The sequence below is a fragment of the Magallana gigas genome, chromosome 10 (genome assembly GCF_963853765.1).
Source record: "Magallana gigas chromosome 10, xbMagGiga1.1, whole genome shotgun sequence".
NCBI classification, from domain to species: Eukaryota; Metazoa; Mollusca; class Bivalvia; order Ostreida; family Ostreidae; genus Magallana; species Magallana gigas.
Genome location: NC_088862.1, coordinates 10,337,126 through 10,355,998, shown reverse-complemented (window position 1 = coordinate 10,355,998; position 18,873 = coordinate 10,337,126). Strand labels below are relative to the sequence as shown.

The window sequence follows — 18,873 nt, the reverse complement described above, 5'->3', positions numbered from 1 at the left end:
ATAAATAACTTTAATATGAAATTGATTACAAGTCACAACTGTAACACAGCGAACTGTAATGAAATTGGCACTATACAATACAGTGTAAAAACAAACACATTTTCTGGAAAGATCCAATATTGATGGCAACAACATATAGGAAATTTCATTCACTTAACTATGCAAGATGTCATACTTGGTATCTACATAGTATTAAATGTTCCACTGCATTTTTGTATTTTACTTGGAAAATGCTTTATTTATCTAATTCATTCAAAATCAACTTGCAAACAAATTGAGTTCATTGCTTTTAAAACATTTTCCAACAAACAAGCTTCATGCGAAAGAAAACTATCTCTGTTTGAAGAACCAAATGCCTATTTTTTGTATGAATTATGGCAGCCAATATAATCTAACTTGTAAACTGTGGTATTCTTTAGTATTATATTGATTGATTGTCTTGATTGTTTAAAGTTTGCTGATCAATTCTCTCAACTATGTTAATAACAAGATGCATGCATGATATTAAAGCTCAATGTCGATACTTTCGACGACAAAATTACTGTAATACGAAAAAAGTCTTATCCCTTCAAAAAATTAAAGTATATATAATTTGTAGAATCCATTTCTGCATCTTATATCTTTTTTTATTTTCATTTGACCTAGGACAAACCACAAAGAAAATATGTTAGAGATTATATGCTTTTAAACACTTTTTTAAATCACCGAAAACTAAAAATTAAGTTAATGTTTAAGCATATTTTTGCAATTTTTACATTATGTATGACTCAACCCCTACCCTTTAAAACTGGTATTGTATGCTTTTTATTTTTAGAAAAAAGTATGAAAACACATGCTTGCCTGTTTATTTCCCATGAATTTCTGTTCATCTGCCTGAGTTCCACTAGACCTTGAGGTTTGGCTTTTGTTTAGAGCCGCCATCCCAGCGTCTAATTCTTGAGGCGACGGTAGATCAATAGTAGGGATTTGATTTAAGGGTACAATAGCAATAGGATTTAAGCTATCTGTATCTTGGCCATTTATTGGGCAGACCAACAGGAGAAGTGATATAATTAGTAGTTTGGGATTCATCCTTGCAAAAATAAAATAATTTTTGTCTGGTTTATATGTAAATAAATACATTCAACAAGATTAAAAAAAGATAATTAAATTTTTTTTTTTACATTACCCATTCGTAATTAAGTCCAGTTCATATGAGGTAAATATATACCGAGATCATAGAAAACAAAAATATCGACACAGAACGGAGGGTGATTAAAAAAATACTTTCTTCAAGATCAAATGAATCAGTTAACGTTTTTTATTGATATAGTGGTTTGACATACGTAATGTTAAAAATCTATGTACACTGTAATAGATAATTATGCCTGTTTCCATACAAATCATAACTGATTATGTTATATGGGCAAAAAAAAAAAAAATTCAATAGAAGGCAGTTTAATATCGAGACATTCGTGATATATTCTAAAAACCTAAAAAGTGCTAAAAATTAGAATTGGGAAATCTATTTTCGTGGCATGAAATACCCTCACCTAGAGTGTTGAAGGATACTGCAAATAGTCATAATCACTTTAAAAATATTTGGCCAATCATTAATTTGAATTCTTTTCTTTAATACAATTAATTCAAATTATAATTTCAGTGCATGCACATTTCTCGTAATATCTAAACTAAAATACTGTGGTTTCATCAATTTTCGTTGAATACCAATTTTCGTGGATTTCGTTGTTTAGTTGATCCACGAAATTAAATATTCATTGAAGTGCATTTTTTATTAACATTTTGTATTGATAGGGTCATTGGCAACGAATTTACGTATCCTTGAAACTGCGATTTTCACTTTATCCACGAAAATTGATGCCCTTGAAAATTAATGAAACCACAGTAATAGATCCGTATTTTTTGCCTTAAATAGCGACAAATTGGAAGAGTACTGACGTTTGTTTTATAGTTTTTAAACATCATTGGAACTTGAGTTTTACCAGTCTGTTTCTATTTTTTTTTCAGTTAAGCTTCGCTATTTAATAATCAACAATTTATCAAAAATTCCCGGAAATCTCTCTCTCTCTCTCTCCCTCTCTCTCTCTCTCTCTCTCTCTCTATTTATCTATGATTTACTTTAAAGATTACAACTTACAAAATGTCGGATAAATCATATCAATGAAAAAATCCTGGATTTTTAAGATATTTGAACTATAATTAATAGCAGTAAAAAATCAATAAAATTTTTCTTTCAAGGGAAATAAATTCAAACCTGCTTTTTTGATCGACTCCCCAAAACGAATTGTGCTGGCCAATTGATAGATTTGGACAGTTCGATAACTATTTATTGGACTGTATTACCATTCTCAATCACTTTTAATCACCTTTCCTCCTTCCGTGTACTTCACTAGTTCGATTTGTTCCATTAAACGCGAGTTCATTAGACAAAATCAATTAAGTAATCATTTGAGCCTTATTTCCTATGTCTCTGAAAAAACCAAACAAACTATGAAGATAAACTAAGACTCTACTAAAATCCAAACCGTTCTGAATGTGTTGAATTATATGGTTTTACATTGAGATAGATAGCATTTTAAAGTGAACAGTTATGAATTGTTCTTCTCCTCTCATTTTATTTTTTCAAATTTACTGTTTTGACAGTTTTGACCGTGTTTCAAATTTTAAAGTATTAGAAGGGATACAGTAACTGTTTTGAATTTTATTGTGTCAGTCTCGTTTGAATCTTACTCAGATACATTTAATGTATATGCGATTAATATGCGATTAATTTTATCAATCAGATACATTTGTTTCTGTAGCTTTCTATCCACATTAAACGTTAAAATATTGTGTCTGTATCTCCGTTTAACCTAACGATGCATGATAAATTAAACGGATAATTAATCGGCAACTAACGATACATTAAAATTCAGTTTAGGTGTGGCCAATTCTATAATAAACATAAATATCCAAAAAAATATGAAGCGAAATCAAAGGAAGAAACCCTATTGTTCAGTTAACTAAAAAGTGACTAAAAAGTGGCTGTGAGGTAGCTTAAGAGTGAATGAAAAGAGACTGAAAGGTAAATTAAATATGACTGAAAAGGTGAATAAAAGGTGACTGAAAAGTAACTGAAAGGTGACAGAAAATAGACTGAAAGGTAATTTTCAATGTGACTAAAAGGTAACTGAAAAGTAACTGAAATGTAACTTAAATGTGACTGAATATGGTGACTGAAATCTAACTAAAATGTGACATAAAGGTAACTAAAAGGTGACTGAAAGGTAACTGAAAAATGAATGAAAGGTAAAGCATTGCATGGCCGTTCATTCTTTTTCAGACCTTTCAGTAAACATTTAGTAGCACTATTAATAAATGAATAAGTTTTTTACCTTTTTAAAATATATATAACTATCAAAAGTTTTCTCGCAATAAATTCGCTTAAAAAGATTACGACGTGTTTTAAATGGTGTGTCGTTTTTTATGAAGGATATAAGGATTCTTTTAATTATTCATATTTTACAGCAGATTCTATAAGGTAAATATCATGTATTTTTATACATTATAAATATGAACATGTATTCCTAATTGATAAGGGGATTTGGAGATTATTTGAGATCAAAACTATATTTTTCCTGATTTAAATGATATACTTGCACATTTTGAATGATTGACCAAAATTTAAATGTAAGAGATTGTTACAAGCGAGATACAGAGGTGTTAATTCTTTTAATATACAGAAATCTAAAGTTTTATATTTATTTGAAAAATAATGTAAATAAATCGCCATTGTTTGACAAAATGACCCTCGGCAAATACGATAAAACGATTCAATGTGATCATGAATATTTTCATACCAAAAATATTAAAGTTTCATCAAAACTAATTATTTTAATAGAATACAAATGTACATAAACTATAGCAAGACTCCAAGCTTTGTTAACATACCAAAGTATATCAAACACACTATCTTTTACAATTTTATTTTGACTTTCAAATTTTGACAATTAAAAAAGTACCTCTACTTATTCCTATCTATCTATCTATCTATCTATCTATCTATCTATCTATCTATCTATCTATCTATCTATCTATCTATCATGGAAAAAAAATCTGAGAATGTTGAGCTCAAATCGGGTCTTAGTCCCTTGAAGTCGTTCATAACACTCAACTATTTGTAGCATTTTGCGGGTATGTTAAGCAACTCCAAGTTTAATGACCGTTAAAATTATGATCAGTTTAAAAAATGATTATTTTTATGAAAACAGTGCTGAATATTAATACACAAGTAAATGTGTCCACTGAGATATTTTTTTCTACATCGGAATAGACTCGATCTTTGAAGCTGTCGTGCCATGGTATCACGTGACAGTTAAAAAAAGATCACTTTTTTACCTTAACAAATAATCAAAAGGTGTAACACTATCCTAAAGTTTATTTGTATGTTTGATACAACAATTCATTCGACAATTAGTTCATCTTTTTTAGTATTACTGCTAGAATCCTATTGTTAATTGCACAGAATAAATGTTGTAATTTTTGATCGGGATCCCCTGCAACTTCTTCAGTTTCATTAAAAATATTACGTTTTTTTTCATTTACAACAACAGTACACTTGATTCTAGCAGCACTTTTCAAGCATTGTAGGTCCAATGCCTTTGATATTTGCCAAATTCATCTTTCATGATATTCAGGGTAGTGTTACACTTTTGCCTGTTTTGTACTACATGTAACTGACAGAGAAAAGGCCTGTCAGGTCATACAAATGTCTATCTGCTTACCTTATAACCTTTAATATTTACCAAAGTCATCTTTCATAATATCCGGGGTTGTGTTACACTTTTGCCTTTTTTTGTACACACTGACAGAGAAAAGGCCGGTCAGGTCATACAAATGTCTATCTGCTTACCTTATAACACTCGCTGATTAAACAAAATATCCATGCCTATATTTTCCTGATTATATCCTAACTGACACACATCTAAATCTTGGGTTTCTGTACTTAAGTCTTATTTCGGCATTGTTAACGCTGCATTCCGATGATTTGTCTCCCGACAATAATTTTTCTAATAAACATGCTTGTGACGTCATCAATGATAATTATACATACATTTGTAATACAGAGAAACCGAAGATATATTTAGTTAGAAAAGTTTCTAGTGACATTTGTAGTTTTTATAATTACTGACATGTTTCTGAGTAAAATATGACATCGTGTTGCTTATTGTGACGCCATATCGATCAGAGGAGTTTTAATTAATCGATCGCTGAGAGTTGCCTTTTCATATCATTTAAACATCATAAATTTTGTAATGTATTTTTTTTTCATAATTTTACAAGGTTATTTATCGCAATATTCTTTTTATTATTACCCAAGATAATTTACTCCAAATACATTCCACGATAATTCTTCGTTAATTTTTGTAAGAACTCATTTTTTGTTAAAATTATTCCCGAATTGACAACTTTAGCAAATTAACTAATGTGTGTGTGTGTGTGATGTAATAATTACAGTTTTTTGGCGTCATCAAACGTACTTAATGGCATCACCCATAGATTATAAAAAAGTATGTATGAACTTTAATCAAATTTAATTAACTTTATCTTCAATTAAAATAAAAGTAATAACGATCTAATTGTTTGTCCAGCTTTATTTGCTTCTATAGATGGCGCATATAATACACATACAGAGCATAAAAAGGATTTGATAAAATGTTTTGCAGTAGTTTGATTTTCTTTATCCCGGATGTTAAAAAAAGCTTTTTATATTGTGCGTCTTCTTAGCACACCTTGTCCAGTTACACTCCCGCTCAAGGTTCTTGTTAATTGGGGTCGGTTTCCATTAGAGAAACTTACGCGCTGCCTTAGTTGTTGTCTAAAGGGGTCTCTTACATTTGGTAACATCAGCCGGGAATTTCTATTCCTAAGCTGACTGAGTCGCTGAAAAATTAACTGCTCCCGTCGACGAATGTTTAGAAGCTCTCGTCTTAGTGCTGCACGCTGCTCTGGAGTCATGAAGCGACGTGGTCTACCAGTAGGTGGAGGAGATTGCCCACGAGGAGGTAGCGGTCCGTTTAGATTACCAATCCTGCCTGGATTAAATCCAAGACCAGAACGACCAAGTCCTCGTTCTTGTGCCTTTCTTTGAAGCCTCTCCTCTAATGTTTGAATTTGTAACTCTAACTCACGAAGGGTGGGACTTTGAATCCTTCCACCTCTTCTTGTAACTTCTGGAGGTATGTTTTTAAATGCCGTTGGCTCTGGTGGATCATTTCTAAAGAATTCTCCATCGTCTACTCTGTTTTTCAGAGGGATTTCTGGTTCCATTTTTTCACCGCCTGGCCTACTTTTTATTTCCATCTGTATGGCTCGCAAGTCAGTTATGAATCTTCTCCTCCTCTCCCTGTTTATAATTGCGTTTTCATTTCTGGTTAGTCTGGTTAAAGTGCCTTAAACATTCAAGAACATTTATTAAAATCAAAGACTAAAAAATAGAACAACAAGAGGCCCATGGGGCCACATCGCTCACCTGAGCAACAATGGGCGTTCAAAAGATATTGTGCCATATGGTCCCTCGGTAGAATAACAAAAAATAAATATTGTAAGGAATTCGAATTTTACACTAATTTTTGCATACACGTAATCTTTGACATTGAACCTTCATGAAATACTATTTTTTTTACCAGAATAAGAAAATCCTACGCAAGATATAAAACTAAACATTTGGTAGCGGTACACTGTTAAGTTGTAAACTTCCAATTCCCTATATTTTCGTTCTGCCCCCCCCCCCCTTTGTAAAGCGATCAAAATATATGAGAGCATATAGGTACATTTTTTTCATCAACTACTTACTAGTTATTGTATTTTAAAATATATATATATATATATATATATATATATATAATAGTTATTGTTTTTTATTTTAAAAATCCTACAAGTTTAAATGTGAAGAAGAAAATTGTACCTCAATGTGCTCAATTCCTCAAATTAAAAACATTCAAATTTTATTTGTCTTCTCCATTATAATTAAATGACTGTTATTTACTTTGCGTACAAACCAGGATAATTTTCCGCTGTGATATTTTCTTAGGAATAGCGATAATTACTTTATTCCTGCAACAGAAATGTGTCAGAACTATGGAAACTGTTTTAAAGATGTCGTTTTTATTTACTCATGTCTGAAAAACTATCAAAATTGATGTAGATTTCACCTTATTTATTGTATAAAGAGGGGGCCCCAGAGAGTAGGTATATACAGAATATCATTCTTTTATTTTGTTTGTACAAGTATTTAACATACTCTAATTCATATAGAATTTCTAATGTTCAACCGAAATTTCAGCGTCAATCGTAGAATTATAAGCAAGATACAGAGCTCACAGTTCGCTTAGGTTTGAGTCATATTTTGTTCACATGAGTTTATTACATTCAGCTTAAGATTTTTAACTTGGTATTTCCTATTCAGCATTTAAAATGGAAAAAAAGAATGGCCCAAGATTTTCAATTCTTTTATTCACTCAAGACCATTTCACTGGTATTTGAGGTTCAAAATCAGTTTATAACAATGAACACAAACACAGTCAAGGATCACATGTACAGTAGGAGTAATAATGACGAAAAAAGGTCAAGTTTACAATACAATAAGTTGTTAAAGTTGGTTTTTGGAAGAACAGACTTTGAAAATTTTCTTAATAAATATTGACCAATTTTTTACTTTTTTAATCTTTAGTTTTTAAGATTTGTGTACAAACATAGAATTGTGAGCAAATCTCTGTATTTTGCTTATAATTCGAAGCTTAACACTCAAATAAAAACAGAATTAGCACTTAATTTTTGCAATTTATATTTTCCTTCCCATAAGGATAATTTATGCTAAACTACGTTGAATTGGACTCGGTAGTTCTTGAGAAGAAGATTTTTAAAAATGCACCCCCCTTTTTCTATAGTTTCAAGGTTTTCTCAGCTTTGAATACAGATCGGACTTTTATTTCTGCAATTTATATTTGCCCTCCTATAAGGATGCTTTGTGCCAAATTTGGTTGAAATTGGATAAGCTGTTTTAGAGAAGAAGTTCAAAATGTAAAAAGTTTACAGACGGACAGACGGAATGACGGACGGACAGACGGACGACGGACAAAATGTGATCAGAATAGCTCACTTGAGCTTTCTGCTCAGGTGAGCTAAAAAGCTAACAGGGAAAAAATGAACAGCTTATGTAGAGACTACACTTTACTGGGCAAGTTTTTTTAGAAACTGAGCAAACTATATGAAACACAATTAAAATAGATCTGTGTGTGGAACCGGCATACTTTTTGTCTATTCTTTTAAAACCTTTTTTTTCATTTTAGGTAAATTATCATACTGAATTTCAGATCCAAATTGCAAATTGATCTGGTGGTATTTATATAAAATAATATTTGTATTAATTATACAGTTGTTGATAGATATGAATCATTAGCAGAGTAGATTACCATAACCGACGCTTTAATTTATCTTATAGAGAACATGTAATGTATTATTGTTCGAAATAATATATTTGAATTAGAAATTTTAAAGAAATACTATTTAAAAAACCGATTGTTCTGTCTGTCTGTCTGTCTGTCTGTCTCTCTCTCTGTCTCTGTCTCTGTCTCTCTCTCTCTCTCTCTCTCTCTCTCTCTCTCTCTCTCTCTCTCTCTCTCTCTCATTACCCTGTTGGTAGGCTGTGTTTAGGGCATCGAATTGCGCGTCTAGTTCTTTGATCTGTTCCTGTAGATATTTTTCTGCTGATAGAAAGTCCTGAATCGCATCCACAGGTGGAGATGTGAAATCAACTTGACTCACTCCACCCGGAAGACGGTCAGATTTTGGCGATACAGAGGTTATTGGAGCACCTGTTCTTTGGGATATAAAGCTTTCGAGGTCTAACATAGCAATCTAAATGAATAATAAAATCTAGTTACATAATACCATCGGTATGTCAAACATGGTTTGTCATCACGCGGGTATGATAAGGCAACTAACAGCGATCAAATTCCTCTGATCGATATGACGTCACAATAAGCAGCATGATGTCATATTTTACTCAGAAACATGTCGATTTTAACTTTATCTCTGGTTTAAATTATAAAAACTACAGACATAAAATATCACTAAAAACTCTTCTAACTGAATATATCTTTGATTTTTCTCTATTACGTATAATTATCATTGATGACGTCACAAGCATGTTTAATAGAGAAGATCATGTCGGGAGACAAATCATCGGAATGCAGTGTAAACAATGCCGAAATAAGACTTATTTAATACAGATACCTAAGATTTAGATGAGTGTCAGTTAGGATATAATCAGGATAATACAGGCATGGATATTTTGTTTAATCAGCGAGTGTTATAAGGTAAGCAGATCGACATTTATATGGCTTGACCAGCCTTTCCTCTGTCAGTGTGTACAGAAAAAGGCAAAAGTGTAACACTACCCCGGATATTATGAAAGATGACTTTGTTAAATATCAACGGTGTATGACCTAAACTACTTGAAAAGTGCTGCTAGAATCCTGTGAATTGTTGTTTTAAATGAAATATCCGTAATATTTTCAATGAAATTATAGAAGTTGAGAGGGTTTCCGATAAATATTTACAATATTTATTTTATGCGATTAACAATAGGATTCTAGCAGTAATACTAATAAACCTGAACTAATTGACGATCGAATTATTGTAACAAACAAACAAATGAACTTCGGGGTAGTGTTACACTTTTTGATTTTTTGTTAAGGTAAAAAATTGATCTATTTATAACTGTCACGTGATACCATGGCACGGCAGCTTCAAAGATCGAGTCGATTCCGAAGTAGAAAAATGATATCTTGGTGAACACGTTCACTTGGTATTAATATAACACACTGTTTTCATAAAAATAAACAGTTTTCAAATAGATCATAATTTTGACGGTCATTAAACTAAAAGTTGCCTTAACCTACCCGCGCACATTGTGTCTGTCTCGCTTCAAAAGTTTCATATAAATCTTATTCAGGATAACTTGTTTATACAAACTATAGCTGATCTTTGTTAACATATTTCATTCAAAGCCATTTTTCTAGCATTATGCATTTCAGAATATAAAGAAATGCTGACTATAAAACATATACCGATGCTACTCAAATTTAAATCTTGTTATGTCTTACTCATTCGAAACAGAGACGTAGCTTCGTTTTTGAAAGAAGGGGAGTGTTGGGGTTCAGACTCATCGAAAATGAAAATCTTGCAACCCCCCCCCCCCCCCACACAAAAAACCCCCAAAAAATCACAAAAAGGACAAAGGTTTGCAAATCATGAAATCCTAATCCATGGGAGTGCGGGAATGAGGGTTTAGTAAAAGTAAAACCAAAACTTTTTTTCACTATTAATTTCCTTTGTTTCTCTTTAATGTTTTATCGCTCCCAAAAACAGGGGGGGGGGGGGGGGGGGGCTCAATGGTTAATTAACCCTTAAGTGTAAATTTAAAAAAGGAATTATCCTGCAAGAAAAACATATCACAGTGTCTTCTACAGAAGTTTGCATACTGTAAGAATGTCAAGTTTTTTATTTCTATTCTAAGAAATGCATTCCATCTGTCCATTTTTATGTTTTTTTTCATTAACATAAAACATAATGTAAAAGAAAATATTCTAAGAAATATCTTTAACCAATATTCAGAGAAGTACAAAAACAGATTACGAAAATTCTGAACAATTTATTTCTCGTAGCGTCCTGCTGCTAATATGTGATTGGTATAAAATAACGCTAAATGGTTAGATAATTATCTATGAGTTGATTCAATAGATGCTTATTTTATGCTGTCCTTTTTTGACAAATGTTGTCTCTTATCAAAAAAATCTGCAATATGACTACTTTGAATAGTCAATGTATATTGCAAATCTTAATTAAGAAATAAAATATGTCAGAAAGAATTATACTTAGAAACTTGAGTCATTTGAATTTTACTAAAACCGATTTGGTTGGACTTTTCCGATCGCGTCGCGTTCAATTCTATCAACTACGTCATACATAAACAATACCCGCGCCTTAACCACAATTTTTTTATTGGTGGATTCAGCTTATCGCTGATTGGTTGCTGGTTAACTCAGACTAAATTATGCACGGACAGAACAACAACATATCAGAGAATGTTAAATTCACATGGGTACACGAAAGTGTACACTTGTGATAAAACATACATGTATACGGTGCACAACATATATAGCTGTAGCTCTATGTAGAAATGTTGGCTTAGTAATCATAGAGATACAGTGCATACAATACTTACATGTACAAAAAAACTTTACGGCAATTTACCGCGCATAAAAATAACGCTATTTTTGAAAAGATATACATCATACATTAATTTTACCATACCACATTTTGTGCAAATAATCCATTTAAATAATTCTTCACTTAGTTTACTACTGTTAATAATTGTATAATTATACTTGCCCCAAACTTTCTCCTATCCGTACTCGGAAAGCGGATCAAGAGCTGTATTTTTCATGTATGTAAACAAACCAGTGTATATGTATGGAGCTGGTGATCGGTGGTTCAGAGACAGGTTAAATAAAGAAATCAGCAGTTAACTGTTTTGGGATATTTTAGCATATATATTTACACCAAATCATATTTACACTGATGATAGGGCAACAGAAGAGAAACGAATCGGACACTTGCATAATGAAAACGCACATGTACAAACCCCCTTGCACTCTAGGTCCACTTCCGTCTCGTTCTTTCACAACATCATACAATTCTTTTATTGACTGTCGATTGCCGATCGAAAGGTGTAGAAATCGAGGAATTCATATCTATCACTTCGACTGACATGTTAGTAGGTAATACATGTGCATTATACATTTACGGTATTTACATGAAATGAACGCTTAGCACATGCAACTTTTAAATATTATATTTTTTATAACACCGTACTCTGGACCGTAGCTTGAGGCTATGGTTTAACGCCCGTTTACACACACACAGAGAGAGAGAATGAGAGAGAGAGAGAGAGAGAGGGAGAAAGTTTTGCACATAACTTAAACATAGGGAATAGTCGATAATGATTGCATGTTGGGGGAAAATGAACTGTTCTGAGAAACCCTTCAGCTCTGGCATTGCATAAGCGTGTACTGATAACTCCGCCTAAGAAAAAGAGTTAACTAATCATAAAGTTTTCACAACGGTGACGTGTATAATTTATGCATGAAGTAGCTGACAGAAATGACCGTGACGCTATAGGAAAAATCCAACCAAAGCGGTTTTGATAATAATAAATCAAAATCTAATACAGCTAAATTTGTCATAAACATGTATAAGGCTATTGGATTCATTTTTGAAGCTATACAACTTAAATTATTATACCTCCTGGATTCCATTTTCAGGATAAGTCCTTTCTTTAGTTATTGTTGCAGCTCCGCCCTGTGCATACCGTTCAAGAATCTGTTTGATTTCTTCTGCTGAGATATTGTAGTCTCTCATTAATGTTCTCAATTCATCGTCATAAACTATCTGAATAGAATGATTATCATTATTATGTACGGACTTGGTGAACTTCACATCTTTTAGATGTGGCGAACGATTTCATTAGAAGATAAATAAGCTGCACTGATTATGTTTCCAAAGCATAAGAACTCATAATTATTTAGTTTTTGAAATCATTTTGACACGGAACGGACGTCTAATCGCTACGAAAAATGAAGTAATATTGATAATTATACCATAACTCCGCTAAAATCTGGAAAGATGATTCCTGTAATTCATATCTGTTATAATTGTATTTCACGTCAGAGACAATACGAAGAAAATGTGTCAGATATTTAAGGAGATATTGAAGATTTAACACTTTTCAAATCAGAAAAAAATATAGCCTATTTATAAATAATTTTACATAATGTATGACAAAAACCAGTCACTTCGGAAAACGGTATTTTATGTTATTTTAGAAACAAGAAAGCATATATTGACGCAAGCGTCAAATGGGCCGCCAAAATAATTATTGTATGAATCATCATTGATTTTTTACATAAAAGCACACCAAAGAGAAGAAAATAACGAGTTGGTTGACTAATTTTTATGGTGAATTTAGTATATTTTCAGCAACAAGTTTTGAAGTTGAACATTTTACTTATATTATTAAGAATCGAGTTCGTTGGCATTTCTAACGGTAACTGTATGACCATTGCCATAGTCTGAAGTAATGAAGAACACATTGATTTGTATGTATTCTAATACAAAGTTCAACTCATCATTATTCTCTTCGAGATTATGTATTTCAAATCATTTCTATTTTTTGTTGCATTGTGTATGTATTGAATTAAAACTATATGCATTAGTTTATATGATTTCATAATAAAATAGAAATTGATTATTTTAAAGGTACGTGTATAAGATCATATGCTCATCCGATAGACACTGCACAATTTTAAGGTAAAAATTAAGCTGGAAAATTATTTTTCCTAAATGGAATTATAAATCTTATCTACACTTCAGTTTATAAAGATAATCATACTTGATTAATTGCATGCGATTCTCAAAAGTATTTTTAAAAATAAGGAAAGCTCAAGTTTTCAGGTCTTTCATATTTTTGCGTAAATAATTGATATTCATAAATCAAATATATCATTTATATACAATTTCATGTCATTCATGTCTTTAGTGTTTCAGATCTTTAGTAATGCCCGTATACCGATCCCGAAAGAACGAAAAACTCTTTTTAAAGGAATAAAATATATTTCTATATGCAAATTTACTTTAAATTCATTAAAAATAAACATTATATATATATATATATATATATATATATATATATATATATATATATATATATATATATATATATATATATATATATATATATATATATATATATATATCCTGCAGAAACGCAGTTACAATTGTAAATCAAATAACGGACCGCCTTCTGGCAGCCCATAATGAGGTATAAAAACATAAACTTGCCTGTAGATTCCCCACGGATATCTGTCCATCCGCCTGAGTTCCACTAGATCTTGAGATGAAAGCACCCATGTCAGTGGGCCTTGGCAATCCGGTTGGTAATTTCTTAGTCGATCCCGCTTCTGGCGGCGGGGGAAAGTTTGCCCATACCGCCCTCGCATCGGCTTCGTTACCTATTTCATTATCTAGCATTTGTGCCTCCAGTCTTGCATTGTTTTCTATTCTCCTTCTCATCGGTTGATTTGCCATCTCGTTTTCCATTTCCATGTTTCTTGCCGATTCTTCCGCCAGTTGACTTTGTATAGCAGCTTGTTTATCTTGGGTTGACTTTACAGATGCTCTTTTTAGAGCGGCAATCTGATCATGAGCTGCTTCTATTTCTTGACGCGACGGTAGATCAAATATAGTAAGTTGCTTTGAGGGTGCTGGTACATTAGCAATGGGGTTTGTACTATCTGTACCTTGGCCATTTATCGTGCAGGCCAAGCCGAGAAGTGACATAATCAGTAGTTTGGGATTCATCCTGGGAAAAAAATATACTAATGTCTTCAGGTGCATAGGTAATATTACATAAATAATATTTACATTTAGTGAGGTTTAAAAATATTAATAGAACTTTTTGCAATTAAAATTGAACAAATGATCGGTCGTAAATCAGCTCAATTCATATATAGTAAATATATATCGAGATCAAAGAAAACAAAATATATCAACCGAGCATGGGGTGCGATTTACAATTACTAGGTCAAATGAATAAACCGAACTAGTCTTAATTTTTCTTTAGAGGCTTGGTATAAGAGACGTTAAAAATCTGTATAATAGATAATTATACCGACTCTGGAACGCACTACTACACACAAAAAGCGTATGATAAGCGTGCGACTTTTGTATCGTATAAGAAGCGTACTGTATCGTGCGAGAAACGTACCGTACCGTATAAGAATTGTATCGTTCCGTGCGAGAAACGTATCGTATCGATCGTATCAGAAACGTATCGTATCGTATGAAAAACGTACCGTATCGTATGAGAAACATATCGTATCGTACAAAGCGTATAAGAACCGTATGAAAAACGTGCGAAAGCTAAGAATTTCCGGTATGCATGTAGCGAATAACAAATATTCCGGGGGGGGGGGGCATGATGGCCGGATGATTTTATATCTACAAATTGCTTTGGATAAATATTAAAATGATAAATTAATTAGACCACAAAATATAAGTTCATGCTTCACAGAAATATATTTTAAACGTGGACACGCATCAAAGACGTGTATCGACCAATTAAATGAAATTTCCATTCTAACTATTAAAAATGCGAACGTGACGAAAGTTTGGAATTTCTTTATTTTTATGAGTTTTTACTTTTGTAAAGATGTCGACAAGTTCCCGGTTTCAACACCTTTTCCGCCAATATCACCTATTTCACCTGACAAGCTCGGCAGCGCGTGTGTATACTAGTACTGCTGTTTATCGGCTTGTGTATACTGCTGTGTTGATGTTGCATAATCTCTGTTTATCGTACCAAATTTAAGGAACACAAAATGTTTTTAGATATACAATGAGAAGTAGTAAATGCGCTGAAGATTACCAATTAACGGGGAAGCATAATCACATGCAATGATGTCATATGTATTTGTATTCATGAAATTAAACAAAAAATGTAAAATCACTAAATTAATACTCTACAAAAATTTTATTGAGAATCTCTAAAAATAAATTCCTTTTTCTGGTGATTAAAGCAGGTACCGAAGTAGCTACAAGGCAGAACAAATATATGCGAGAAATAGACTAAGTGGAGAAATTGCCCGGTAGATGAAAATATACTGCGTTAAATCGCACTAAACTGTGTTACAATGTCTTTCTTTTCGTATTTAAGCATGGGATAAACATTGTTAGTAAGAATGTTTGTTTCAGAAAAGAATTTCAGAGAGAGAGAGAGAGAGAGAGAGAGAGAGAGAGAGAGAGAGAGAGAGAGAGAGAGAGAGAGAGAGAGAGAGAGAGAGACGTGTCTTCTACCGGTTTTCACCGGAGGGAACTATGGCTTTCCTCTGTGTCCGTCTGTCTGTCCGTCCGTCTGTCTGTTCCACCTCAGTGTTCAACACTTTTTTTTCTGTATGTGTTTGTGGAATAATATAAAATTTGCTGAACAGCTTCAAAATGTACAACTACAGATCAAGTATACACTTTTGTAGCGTCTGGTTGACATATTTTTGAGAAAATTAATTTTTTATATATCAGTTTTTTAATGTTCGGGTTTGTTATCGGGTTCGGTGTGTATTGAAGAAAAAATAAAAGTATGTAGTTAGTAATGATATCGTGCATTACTTGAACTATTTCTTGTATTGTTTTTAACAAACAATTGAGTTCAGTAAAATAGTGTAAAAATTTGTGTTGTAAATTTAATCGACAGGGTTTTTTCTATCATTACAATCGGGTTCTTTATCGGGTTGGTCTGTTGATTCGGGGTATAGAAGACGGTAAGAAATGATATTCTGCATAACAGTGCATTGCTTTCACAAATTTCTACAAACCGGTAGGGGACGTGTATTGCTTATGCAATTCTCTTAGAATGCTTTTTACATAAGGGAAACTTGCATTTGACATTCAATTGTTATACATGTAATGCTAGTAACCGCAATTAAACCTTTGCAGAAATTATTTATCCATTAACGAACAAACCTCGCTGTGATGTATACAATGTAATCTAATTTGATATCATACAATGTAATGTTACTTTCTATACGAATTCTCAAATAAATGCGTGTCAAACTGACTATGTTTCTCTGAAATCTCTCTCTCTCCTTCTCTCTCATTCATTCATTCATTCACAATTCGAAAAAAAAAATTTAACGGGGAAACTTAATATATAAATTATTGTAGAAAAAAGTAAACGAAAAAGCATAGCTTTTGATTATTAACACAATATCCCAGCTCGGGGACTTAAGAGAACTCGTTTTTTTTTTTAAACAGACAGTGTATGGGAAATTATTGTTTATTCCTCTCTTTGTCAGAATTCTTATCATATGATGTTTGCGTGCATTTTTATTTGATTTAAAAAAATATAGCGGTGTTTGTTAAACGCCAAAATGATACAAAGACTTTCAACTTAGTTTTTTGATTGTCTATCTCTTAATCCTAAAAACAATGCAAGAAGTTCTTATATATAAAACCTATTAGTAATTGAAATCAAAAAAGTATTTTTTGAGAAAATCAGCATTAATATATATATATATATATATATATATATATATATATATATATATATATATATATATATATATATATATATATATATATATATATATATATATATTGGACCTTTGAATTAATCTACAATTGTTTGATTAACCTTAACAGTTGTACTGTACACAATAGCAGATAATTTAAAGCATATGAATAAGAAAGCAAAGAGGAACTTTTAAATATTTGAATTATATTAATTAACAGTAAAAAAACAATATAAGATCGAAAAAGCGTCAGGACATTCTTCTTTCAAGGGAAATAAATTCAAACCTGCTTTTGTGATAGACTCCCCGAAACGAATTGTGCTGGCCAATTGATAGATTTGGACAGTTTGATTACTATTTATTGGACTACATCACCATTACCAATCACTTGTAAGCACCTCTCCCCTTTCCCATGTAATTCACTAGTTCAATTCGTTCCATTAAACTTGAGTTCATTAGACATTGGTATGGACTGCATGCTTTTAGTATAAAATAATTACATGTACGCATGCCACAAGAAGAGGTTGAACTCTGTTCAATGCCCAAAAATGCAAAATAGTTACACCCCCTCCAAAATTCAGAAACTGGTGATTTATATTGTTCTACATTCAGATCACTAGCATTTTTCAGTGCATAATTATTTATTGTTATTCTCGCTTCAATTCATAATAACAAAATCATTGACTTGACCGTTTTGGCCTCGTTACAAATTTTAAATATTAGAAGTGATACAGTTAAGAACTTTTTTGTGTCAGTCTCTTTTAAATCTCTCTCCATAGTATACTTAGAAAATAAATCAAACTTTGGTCATACTGTTTTAACATCTTGACGCAATATTTACAGCGAAATTTACGACAGAGCTAATAGATGTTCTCAAAAACTCATTTTTTTTTTTTATTTTAACGATTGACCTTATCATTCAGCTACATTTGTCTCTGTAGCATTCTATATAATTATATTAAACGTTAAAATAATGTTTCCGTAGCTCCGTTTAATCAAACGATGCATGAAAAACGAATAATAAATGGGGGGTTGAACGATACATTAAAATTAAGTTTAAAGGTGTAGTCAAATCTACACTAAAACAAAATATCGTAAAAGATAAAGCGGAATCACAAGACAAAACTCTGTCATTCAGTTAACTAAAAGGTGACTGAAAAGTAACAGAAAGTGACTGAAAGATATTGAATATTGGACAATGTAACTTCATTATCTATTTAATCCTTTGAATGCGAAAGACAAGAAAGCTGTTTACAAAAATGCTGGATTTATTTGACGGCTTTACTATATTATTTTGGCTCATTGAATATCAAGTGGTTTAAAACTTTGTTATCAATTTTGTGCTGCAAATTTTATTGACACCAATATGATGTAGACAAATATGTATTCTGCGTATTATTTTTTATTTTTCTTTTAAATCTGCATGTGTATATGTACTTACATTACATGTTTGTTTTATTTTTAGTGAAATAAGATATGAAGCATTGAGCATAATAATTTATTGTAATTATAGTTTCGTTTCAGTACAATGAATACTTGGGATTACTTCACAAAAAGAAATATTTTTCTCCTAAGTTTTTCTCCCAATTGTAAAATAATAACTTACAATTAAAGGTCCATGTGCTGATAAAAACTCAAAATTGTTCTTTCATAATGACACAGTATGATCAGTGTTCAATTGCATATATCCAAGGTATTCTTGATT

At 31.8% G+C, this 18,873-nt stretch overlaps 1 protein-coding gene across 1 annotated transcript; it reads right to left on the bottom strand.

The window, feature by feature from the left end:
• Positions 1-5,618: 5,618 nt before the first annotated feature.
• LOC105346500 (uncharacterized) lies at positions 5,619-17,496 on the bottom strand. The gene is made up of 5 exons (XM_066073717.1): positions 17,455-17,496; positions 13,941-14,464; positions 12,349-12,491; positions 8,673-8,898; positions 5,619-6,431 (listed from the first exon to the last, which is right to left on the bottom strand). The coding sequence occupies exons 2-5, from the start codon at positions 14,461-14,463 to the stop codon at positions 5,746-5,748; spliced, it is 1,578 nt and encodes a 525-aa protein (XP_065929789.1). The 5' UTR covers position 14,464; positions 17,455-17,496; the 3' UTR covers positions 5,619-5,745.
• Between the last annotated feature and the right edge of the window lie 1,377 nt (positions 17,497-18,873).